Genomic DNA, 12,500 nt, shown 5'->3' with positions numbered 1-12,500 from the left:
ACAGGGCTACGTGTGTTATATGTAAATATTGTTCATTACATTGCACATTGCACATTTCAATGTAACTGATCTACTTTTGACTTTCTATTCTATATAAACTGTTTTATATTGTACAAAAAAAGTTCCTTGCACTACTTTGTATTTAGAATGTATCTAATGTCTTCTTCCTGCTCCTTTTCGGGCATGTCACATCAATACAGATAATTTTTTTTCTTTTTTTTTTCTTTTTGTGAAGTCTTTTAAACATAAATTTTGTTTGTTGTATTTTTGTGCTTTTCATTTAGTTTTGTATTGTTTTTGATATGTCTGAAATAAAATAAAAAATGAAATGAAATGAACATGTAAATATTGTTTGTTTATCTTATTCTTCTCTATATATTTTTTTTATTTTCTATCGTTCCTATTGCACCGTGGGTCAGAGATAAAACGCCATTTTGACTCTGATGTATGTCTTGCATATATCAGAACTGATAATAAAAATAAAACTTTGACTTGAATCTAGCAACTGCCCCCCATGTCCTGTTTACAAAAAGTCATATTTTACGTTCACTTTTCTAATGTCTATTATTCTATACTTGCTGTATTTTAATCTTGATGTATTTCTTGCCTCTGTAAAGCGCTTTGAATGGCCTTGTGTCTGAATTGTGCTATATAAATAAACTTGCCTTTCCTTGCCTTGCCTTGTGAAAACCTTTTTGGCGCTGAACCAAAATAACACGCGTGAACAACTCGGGGGTTGGCTTCACGTTTCCAGGTAGTCACAACTTCCCACAGCGAGTTCACACACGTTTCAACGTGACCGTGAAATCAGGTCAGACGGGGGCAAGTAAAGAAAACTGTGTTTGATCTGTTTAGATACACAGGATAGTTTGCTTGCTTTAAAAAAAATCACTAAATTGGGGCGCTCTGGTGGCGTAGTGGGTAGAGCGCGTACCATATTGGCTCCGGCCTTCGTTGCAGTGGTCGTGGGTTGAAATCCGACCTGTGGACCTTTACTGCAAGTCATCCCCCCTCTCTCTTTCTCTCTCTCTCTCTCTGTCTCCCCATTTCAACTCTGTACTGTCTAATAAAGCTTGAAAATGCCAGAAAATAATATATATAAAAAAAAAATGCACTTACTTTTCATCTTGTTTTCTGGTCTTGTTAATTTGATATAATAATCTATGTGATGTATTCTAGATATTTGTTGAGATGCAATTTAGGATTTTTTTATATATATATATAGAATGTATTTATAATTTAAATCAGCTACAGTAATAGTGAAATGCCAGGTTTTATAAAATTTTACAAGAGAGGCTGCAAACCACATATTTAGGTTGTGTCTATCATTTCTATAACAGAACAGAAACAGACAACCGACCCCTTGATGGGGTTGGTTGTCACAATGTGTCAGGGTGTCTTTGATGATTAATTTCTTCTTTATTAAAACAAGTTGGAAACTGAGAGTGATACACATCTTGCAAGCCAACATCTTAAGCTTCAATTTAAATGTAGGAATGACTATTGAAAGATGTTATATATGTTATATTGAGTAAAAAGTGTGCCTACCAACCCCGTTCTCCCCTACAGTATAACATAACATAGGGGATAGAATAAAACAGATCGGTAAGGAATATAGTAGAATAAAAGATAGAATAAAATAGAGTATAAACATGTTGACAGTGGGAGTTGTGGGAACTCTTGACATGCCGTTGTCCTCGTGTGGCAGGGAGCCAATCCCACTAAAACCCTGCTTCAGTGTTTACATGTGTACATCCGTGTGTGTGTGTGTGTGTGTGTGTGTGTGTGTGTGTGTGTGTGTGTGTGTGTGTGTGTGTGTGTGTGTGTGTGTGTGTGTGCGCGTGCGTGTGTGTGGGTGTGTGTGTGTGTGTTCTTTCACTCTTTATTGAAAACTCACTCATAAGAAAGCAGGGCCTTGAGTGAGAGTAATGCCGCGTGACATCCCCACTGATTGAGGCTTGTTTGGACCTCTGTTGGTTTATTTCTTCAGTATTACCTGCTCATTGCTTTGGCACTTGCTCTGAGAAGTTGAAAAGGTCAATTATCCAAAATTTTAAGTACGTAAACAGGCCCTTTCTGACAATATTTAAAAGATGCTCCGAGGAACTTTTTTTCAGTTTTTGTTAATTCTTGTACCCCCTTAGGACAAAAGCGGTAGTGTTTTTACTACGCCAGCTGTTGTTCCTGGTTGAGCGTATACCCATGACAAAGGCATTAAGAAAAACTATATCAAAACAGCATTATTTGCACTGATGGTCTCGTTTGCTATTACATGTAATTTATGATCATCAGAAGAAAAATGAGACTGTTTCAGAAATATTTAAAAGTTCCTTGCAGCACCTTTAAATATGTTTGATCAGTTTTTTTTAGGTATATTTATTTCTCCGTGGGCTCTCACATCATTTTACAATTGTGTCAGTGGCACACACACACACACACACACACACACACACTCTCTCTCTCGGGAGGTGTAGGGTTTCCAATACAGCCACACCAGGCCCATCAAGGGATCTACGGTGGACTACAGGTGACATTTTTACAAGTGGGAAAAAAAAGTGAAACGTTTTTTTGGCTTCCTTGTGTAGGACGTGTACTTCAACGAAACTGAATCCGTCCCGAGCCAGATGTCTTGTATTCACCAACATGCAGAGGAGAAGTTCATTCATAGTGTGGGAAATGATACCGAGACACATCATGCTTAACCTCCACCAACACTCTCTCTCTCTCTCTCTCACACACACACACACACACACACACCAACACTCTCTCTCACTCTCACACACACACACACACACACACACACACACACACACACACACACACACACACACACACACACACACACACTCTCACACACACACACACACGCACACACACACACACTCTCTCTCACTCTCACACACACACACACACACACACACACACACACACACACTCTCTCACACACACACACACACACACACACACACACACACACACACACAGCCACGGGAGACCCCTATTACCTCACTGACTTTGTATTTGTGGAAAGGTCTGATGATAAAAAACTTGACTAGGAAGCTTGCCTTACATGTTTTCACAGGGATATTGGATACCTAACCCGAAAGCTTATTCCTTTGGTTTACTATGAGGAAAACAAAATACAAACACTCTAAGGTTTCAATATAATTCTTCCTCAAAGAGTTATTATTTCTCAGCTGTAAAGTGAAAATCACGTTCACAAGGAGAGAAAAAAATAGATTAACGAAATTAAAGTGTATCTATTTATCCTATCAATATAAATGTACGTTTTCCTTGTCTGTTGTATTACAGCTTCATCAGGACTGTGAATGTCGATAGTTAGCCTGCTGCTATCGGTGTGTGAATGTGTGTGTGAATGGTAACGTGTAAAAGGGAACAGGTCTCCCTTGGAAAAGAGTCTCCGGTCTCAATGGGATTTACCTGTATAAATAAAGGTTATAAAAAATAAAATAGGACTCATGCCAATGAGTGAAGAAACCACTGTTCCTGTTGCATTGATGTAAATAAATCTAAATTACCTGTGCTTCCTTTTTAAGGTATAAACCAAATGGTAAATGGACTTGACTTATATAGCGCTTTCTAGCCGATTTTCTCAGCCCCAAAGCGCTTTACATATCTTACCACATTCACCCATTCACACACACACTCATACACCGATGGCAGTAGCTGCCATGCAAGGCGCTCTCTGAACCATCGGGAGCAATTTGGGGTTCAGTGTCTTGCTCAGGGACACTTCGACATGTGGCGGGGAGACGGGGGAACGAACCTCCGACCCTGCACTCCAGAGGCGATCTCCCTACCCACTTCGCCACTGCCGCCCCCAATTTCAGGACGACAGTGAGGCCTGTATCCCTGTTGTGTTTGAAGCAAAACAGCCATGAACTTGAAGAAGTCATAGAATAACAAGAGAGGAATAAAAAAAGTAATGAGAAAATTATTTACACAGATTTTACATTTGTTCTGGCGTGACGGAGACAATGTAATCCTGTGCTAATGAATCCTGCTGTGTGTGTGTGTGTGTGTGTGTGTGTGTGTGTGTGTGTGTGTGTGTGTGTGTGTGTGTGTGTTTGACTAACAACTGGCCGAGGCACCGAACACAAATCAAGGCTGTGGTTGAATCCAGTAATGCTATGTGTGTGTGTGTGTGTTACAGTCCCTCTTTATTAAGTTAGTGTCAGTGGTTGAGTTTATTCTCTCTACATCACAGAATAAACATCAAGCGTTCCCAGTTGTGTGGGCCTTTTGTCCACTAGTCCAAGTTTAAAAAAAAAAGTGAGGCAGCCTTTAACTAAATTTGAGAAATTAAGATTTTTCTTGCTGTAACATAGGAGTTGCTGTGCAGTTGATACAGGATAGTGTAATGCACTCGTGATGCACTCATTCCGTTTTGCTAGTTAACAAATCTGGCCGACCGACAACAGCTACAGCGGCCACATTTACAGAATCCAGCGACAAATGCATTTGGAAGAATTTTCCATGAAATCTGGTACAAAATTTGCCAATATTTAAATGTGTCCAATTCATCCTCTACTACGCTGACATTTAGCTCAAAGCCCAGCTGTGGCTATCTCATAGGGATGCTATACTGTAGCTCAGTGGATAGGGTGGATCGACCCGCAACTACAGGGTCGGTGGTTCGATCCCCCGTCTCCCCGCCACATGTCCAAGTGTCCCTGGGCAAAGAGACACTGAACCCTAAATTGCTCCTGATAGTTAGCCAGCACCCTGTGTGGTAGCTGCTGCTGCTATCGGTGTATGAATGTGTGCTCCAGTTGTAAGTCGCTTTGGATAAAAGCGTCTGCTAAATGACATGTAATGTAAGGTTGAAAACTCACCCAAATTACGACTAGCGGGTGGAGTGGAGCCCGATTCGCAGCCTCCAAAACAGTCAGTAAGGATTCCAGTTCGGACAGGCAAGACGGATTGACCTGCAGACACAAAGGAAATCCAAAAACGGTTTATCTGTGATCATCGGCAGGATAAGAATAATGCTAGAAGCTTTTAGTAAACCTAGACCCTGCTTTGGCCTGCACATTTCATGAATATTTAACAAGGACATGTTTTTCGTTTCTTAAGAAAGTTGGTTAGACGGGGTGCTCCGGTGGCGTAGTGGATAGAGCGTGTACCATATTGGCTACGGCCTTCGTTGCAGTGGTCGCGAGTTCAAATCCGACCTGTGGACCTTTACTGCAGGTCATCCCCCCTCTCTCTCTCTCTCTGTCTGTCTCCCCATTTCAACTCTGTACTATCTAATAAAGCTTGAAAATGCCAAAAAAATAATCTTAAAAAAAAAGAGAGAGTTGGTTAGTGCTTGAAATGTGAACTTACAGAGAGCTGGATGTAGTTCCACTCAGTTAACAGATAGCTGGTGTTTCCTCCCATCAGATCTGGGATGACGTCCAGCTCCTGTGACACAGAGAGAGATGCCCCGGTTATTAAAGACCTACTTCACCGGTTGGAATATGAAGGTGTATTGAACTCGGAGATCCTATTTAGTATAAATGTGCAAAAAAAAAAAAAAAAATCGGATCATCTTAGCCTGAGAAAAGGCAGAAAGAGTGTTTTATGGTCTCACTGTCTAACCCTACAGTTTCCTTCTTGTGACATCACAGTAAGGGTTAGGATTAACAGGACAGCTGGGCCAAGGGAAGACTGAGGGAAGAAAAACCTCATTCATTATATTATAATAGTGATTTTATAATGATAGAACGCTGGTTCTGTATGGGTGAAGTATTCCTTTAATACACAGCTATGATAGATGCAAGATTCTGAGTGCAAACACTAAAATAAAGCAATAAATACTATGTACATGTCTTAGGTCTTTTTCTTTATTTGTATTCACTTTTCTAATGTGCATTTAGGGCCCAGTTATTTCCATTCAGTTTCGGGTTCTTTGGCGTACGAGTGACATGAAGCTATCAGATAGCACACTGTTGCTTTGCCTGTAATTACAGCCTGGTCCCGCGATTTCACACATGCAGGACACACACACACACACACACAGTCAGTCACACACACACAGTCAGTCACACACACACACAGTCACACACACACACACACACACACACACACACACACACACACACACACACACACACACACACACACACACACACACACACACACACACACACACACACACACACACAGACACAGTTTGACATTGAGATACAGTTGTTCTAGCCATTAAAATAACAGCAAAGTAAATTGTACATTTGAAATGGATCTGGGAAACATATGTCAGAGGGTTAATTGGTCTTGAAAGATAACTGACCGTGGAAAGGATCATTTTAGTCATTCTGTACTGTAGATTTTCAGGGTTTTAGAAACATTTTGAAGTGATCTAAACCAGGTTGGGCATGAAATCCCAGAGCAGGAATGTTTATTTAAGTTTAGACATGGAGGCCCCGGAGAGCCAAGAAGCAAAGGGAAGGCTGGAGGACATAACCACTCCGATTGGATTCAAGAAAAGTAAAGATTCAGAGCTCAGAAAAGAAGGGAGGTCCTCACTGAGATGAAATACAGAGTTAGACTTAAAGGGACACTGTGTAACATTTTAAGTAATTTATTAGCTAAAATCAATATCCTCATTCATAAATATGTCCTCATTGGTGTAAAATCACCTCTGCCAATAATCTGAATTATCCTCCTGAGCGGAGAATTACAAATATTAATATAACATTTTGTACATTGAGCAGGCAAGTCTTATGGAGGAATCCATGTTTGTGGAATGTCATCAGGTGCATTGTTTAGAATTTAGAATTGTTCTTGTCCTTGAAGGCCACTGTAGCTTCTGTTATTATTCTAAAGGGTTGGGGTTACCCAGGGAGCGTTGCATTCTAGAACTTTGCAGAACTTTCTTGATGATCTCATATTACACAGTGCCTCTTTAAAGGTGCAATGTGTAATATGACATCATCAAGAAAGTTCTACAAAGTTCTAGAATGCAACGCTCCCTGGGTAACCCCAACCCTTTTGAATAATAACAGAAGCTACAGTGGCCTTCAAGGACAAGAACAATTCTACATTTTAAACAATGCACCTGATGACATACCAACTATGACACTTTCAAGATGGCGGCACTAGGCCTTGGTCCAAAATATGCAGAAATATGGACATATATGAGACCCTTTCTAAGGGAAAAAATAATAATAATAAAAAAAAATGTTCAGCTATTATGCACTAAATTAAATGTACTTATGGATATTATAATTACTTTCTACAAAATCTGCTAGGAAATAAAACCCAAAATTCTACACACTGCAGGTTTAAAGCCGTAATGCAGTCGAAGTAGCATGGCTAAGATGTATTTTTAATTGTTTAGCTGTATTAACATTTCTTGGTAGACAAAAGCAGCAGGGAAATATTTTAATAATTAAGGCGAGAGAATGCAGGTGAATAGTGTCAAATGTTCAACCTATAGATGTCATAATATAGCTTTGTAAGTACTATGAGGGCCGTAAATAAATGAGAATAAATGAAAAAAAAACCTGCTTTCCAAGAAAAACCCTGCCTCCTCCTCATCTCTGTTTACACACACACACACACGCGCACACACACACACACACACACACACACACACACACACACACACACACACACGCGCACACACACACAAACACACGCGCGCACACACACACACACACACACAAGCACAAGCACACACACACACACACACACACACACACACACACACACACACACACACACACACACACACACACACAAGCACACGCACACACAAACACACAAGCACACACACACACACACACTCAACTGAGGACTTTTCACCCTGGATCTGAACTGCATCACATGAATCTCTGATAACATCGTGCTGAGAGAGGAAACCCTTAATCACATTCTTATTGAGAGCGTCTTCCTCTTAGGCAAACATGCTGCCAAGTCCTGCACACACACACACACACACACGCACACACACACACACACACGCACACACGCGCACACACACACACACACACACACACACACATACATACACACAAACACAGACCTTACACACACACACACACACACGCACACACACACACACAAACACAGACCTTACACACACACACACAAACACAGACCTTACACACACACGCACGCACACACACACACACACACACACACACACACACACACACGAACACACACACACACTCTCTCTCTCTTGTTCTTCTGTCTTTGTGAGGACAATCATTGACATAATGCATTCGCCGTGCATAACGTAACCCTTTCCATCAAAACTAAATGCCTAACCCCCAACACTCACACTAAGCCTAACCTTAACGTGAGTCTAACCAGACCCTTAGAACCTATTCTTAACCCTCTAAACAGTCCTTTGAAGAAGTGAGGACCGGGCAAAATACCCTCACTTTCCAAAAATGTCCTCAATCCAATTGTTCAAAGCTTAAATTGGTCCTCACAAAGATGCCTGCACAAGTACACACACACACACACTGCAAATACACTACACTGTCAGCTAATCTTGGACGGCCAAATATTGCTTATCCCTGTATTAGATTCACATAATGGCACTGTGACAAAGGCAATTCTTCATCTTCCGCTTGTTCCACTTGCCTTTCATCTCCCCCCTCCCTCCCTCCCTCCTTCCCTCCATCCATCTCTCCCTCTCTCTCTCCATCCCTCCCTCCATCCCTCTATCCCTCTCTCTCCATCCCTCCCTCTCTCCCCTAGGGTTGGGCACCGAAACCCGGTACCAGTATGGCACCGGTGCCGACGTAAGCGGTAGTAACCAGACCGAATAAGAATGAAAGTTTCGGTGCCTCATTTCGGTGCCGCCGTCCATGGGTGCCGCCTTTCTTTATATGTCCATGGGTGCCGCCCCCTGCTGTAGTCACGTTTGTATTTTGACAGACTGATCGCTCTTTATGTCATGATCGATGAAGCATGTCCGCTCGCGGATGCTGTTCTGTGAACACCGCAAGGAGCATTTCTCACCGGGCTGTGAGTGACGAGAACGAGCCCGACCGTCTCGAGGAGCGCGCGCACGAGTGCTCAACACTCGCTCACGTTCGCAGTTTCACAGACTGATCGCTCTTTATGTCAGACTATTGTTGAACGTCAATGCAATGCATTTCTTTTTGCAAATGACACGCGATCTAGCAGTATTGTCACGCATGTATTAGGCACGTGTAGGCTGACGATGAGGCAGCGGCCGCCTGCACGCTTCCTCCCGTCAGCTGTTCTAGTGCTGCCTTTACGCACGGCGGTGGAGACAAACCCAAAAAACACACAGCGGAACACGGCGGCCCGGTGATATGGAAACGTTTAACAAGACACTTCATAAAGACACACTTAAAATAATGATCTCTGCCCATACAAAAAGCTCTGACTTGGATAACGTTATGGAGCGATCGATTTATAAAACCATCCGGTAGGCTACATGTGTCTGATGACGGGCCGTTATATTAATAATAAACAGCGCTGCACATTATAACAGCATGTACTTTAAAGATCTCGTATCCATCCTGAAAAGGCAAACATGACATTTTTTCTGCACAAAAATGGTTAATTTGACAAAGTTAATAGTTGTGGTCTTATCTTTACAGAAGACTTCTTTGTATTTTTTATGTCAGTTGAATTTTGTTTCAAGTTAAATGCAAATGAGCACTGTTAATATTCCAAAAGGCTAACGCTCTTCCTTGACTGTTTTCAGTCTGTGGTTCTCATTGGGTGTACTTATTTCCTTACTGTAAATCCAATACTGCATTTAATTTCATATGGGTGTTTTATATGTGTATCTATTTTAATTTTTAAGGTGTTGTATTGTTCAGGTCATAAGGACTCTTTCTTATCAAAATGATTACTTTTAGCTAAAGTTTTAAAATGGAGATTAGATTACCTGGTAGTCTCCACATTAATCTCCATTATTATATTGTTTGAAACAGTATTGTTGTATTAGATAGTATGTAAATTGTGTGAATTTTATTTTATTTACATTTTAAAATAGTTTATCTGTAAGTTACTCGTAATTATATTGTTAAAGTTAATTGTGTTAAATTTGGCACTGGATATAAAAGGGCATTATTTTTTGACAAAGTGTGTGCAATTTGAGGCTTTAAAGTACCGGTAAAAGTACCGGTTAAGCACCGGAACCGTTTCAAAAGTACCGGGTAGTAACCGGTATCAGAAAAAACCCAACCGATACCCAACCCTACTCTCCCCCCTCTCTCTCTCTCTCCCTCATTCCTCTCTCCCTCCATCCCTCTCCCTCTCTCCCTCCATCCCTCCATCCCTCCCTCCATCTCTCCTTCCCTCCATTCCTCCCTCCCTTCCAAACTCCCTGAAAAGGATGTATCTGGTTCCGAATACACGTATCGGAAAAAACAACACAGCCTCACCACCGGCCACCTGAGCTCTGACGGGAATGTGTCCAAAACTACAGCCGACACACACACACACACACACACACACACACACACACACACACACACACACACACACACACACACACACACACACTCCACCGCACAAGCGCAAGCACACGCACACACACACACACACACACACACACACACACACACACACACACACACACAGAAAGCCCAATCCTTCTCTGTTTTCTGGGGCCCGGTCCAAGCACCGGACAGTAAGATCCGCCCGTTTGACACGCGCTGATGAATGAGTTGGAGCGAGTTAAAAGGAGGATGGACACAGAGACACACACACACGCACACACACACATACACACACACACACGCACGCACACACACACACACACACACACACACACACACACACACACACACACACACACACACACACACACACACACACAAAGATGGAACATGGAAACACATAACGCAGCAGCATGCTCTGACTGCCGCCCTCTGAACACTGTCAACACACTCACCCAGGGAAGATTTATATCAGCTATATTCACCTGGAAGATGTTTTTATTCACCGGGATGATGGAGGAAATACTTCACCATACGTAGAGCCATGTGTGGGAGCGATGTGGAAAGACTGTGGTTGCGTTCCGAATCGCATACTCTTTCTTTTTTCTATTCTACATACTACATCCGACGATAAAAAGAATCTAGTTAGGATGCAGTAGGCATACTATTGGGACATACTTTACTCTCTTATTTCATCATAACATTGCGCCTTGATCTTGCCTCTTGCTTTTATATCCGTCGCATCCCCGTTTGTTTTCATATGGAGGCTCCGTCGATGTGACGTCACTTCACGTGCGCACTGGATTGTGGGTCAGAATCGTCCAAATAGGATGCACTTTTCAACACTAACAATCTTGGCCGCATGAAGTAGGACATCCGGGTACTTCTAACCATCCTAAATCTGGCCACAAGAATCGGGACATCCTAAATCTTTTTTCTACATACTATATAGTAGAAAGTATGCAATTCGGAACGCAACCCCAGTGTCTGCTCTGGGGATGAGTAATAGGTGATAGCTAGGCATGAAATATAAGCAACTACAGGCATGGACTCAATTTGTTAATCTTGTGAGATGTGTCCCTGAGCAAGACACTGAACCCTAAATTGCTCCCGATAGTCAGCCTGCATTCTGTGTGTGTATGACTCTGTGTGTGAATGGTAACGTGGGAATGGGAACAGGTCTCCCTTGAAAAAAGGCTCTCATGTCTCAATGGGATTTACCTGTATAAATAAAGGTTAAAAAAAATATATAATAGAAAAAAAAAAGTTGCGTCTACAAAGTGTGTGGCCTTCTCTTCAGCGGAGCAGTTATCATGGATTCCAAAGACCACCCTGAGTCAAGGCAAATTAACATGTAGATTATTTTTTTATTTTCAAGCTTGATTAGACAATACCGAGTTGAGATGGGGAGACAGAGAGATAGAGAGAGAGAGGGGGGGGGGGTGACCTGCAGTAAAGGTCCACGGGTCGGATTTGAACCTGCGACCACTGCAACGAAGGCCGGAGCCAATATGGTACACGCTCTATCCACTATGCCACCAGAGCACTGTTGTCATATAATATAATAAACTTTCTCTTGCAGCATATTTCACTTATCTGTTGTTGATCTGTTATATTCAGTATATAGTACATACTCAATAGTGTTTCCGTAAAGCTAAATACAGTGTTTGAGTGTTGCTCTGTTTTCTCCCCATAACTCACTAGCTCTTTAGGAAGTTTTATATTTAGCGATTTATTGGCGATTTGTGGATTAGTTTTGTCCCATGTGGGAGAAGAGGATGAAGCCGGGAGAGTGGTTAGGAGAAGTCTGAGAAACAGGGGGACAGGGGGGGAGGGAGAGACATTTAAATCATCTAAAATATCTCTGAGGAGTCTCCATTTTCTCTACAGCTGCTAAGATTATTATTCAGATGAGAGGAGAGAGGAGTTTATGAAATATAATAATTTATAAACATTTCTTTTTTTTTTAGATCAAAAGATTTGCTTCACATTTAGATGGAAACCTGGCTACACCTACACACACACACACACACACACACACACACACACACACACACA

General features: G+C 41.8%; 1 protein-coding gene across 2 annotated transcripts in view; it reads right to left on the bottom strand.

Moving 5' to 3' along the window:
- The window catches only part of crppa (CDP-L-ribitol pyrophosphorylase A), a 66,324-nt gene that overhangs the window by 28,500 nt on the left and 25,324 nt on the right, over window positions 1–12,500 (bottom strand). For both annotated transcript variants that reach the window (XM_080039404.1, XM_080039405.1), the window contains exons 8-9: window positions 5,350–5,427; window positions 4,857–4,949 (exon numbers count right to left, since the gene is read on the bottom strand). In XM_080039404.1, the coding sequence (XP_079895530.1) occupies window positions 4,857–4,949; window positions 5,350–5,427 (171 nt within the window). The remainder of the gene's footprint in view (window positions 1–4,856; window positions 4,950–5,349; window positions 5,428–12,500) is intronic.

This window comes from Ammodytes marinus (assembly GCF_949987685.1).
Source record: "Ammodytes marinus genome assembly, chromosome: 13".
NCBI lineage: Eukaryota > Metazoa > Chordata > Actinopteri > Uranoscopiformes > Ammodytidae > Ammodytes > Ammodytes marinus.
The sequence above is the reverse complement of the archived record's forward strand: the minus strand, read 5'-3'. Positions and strand labels throughout refer to the sequence as shown.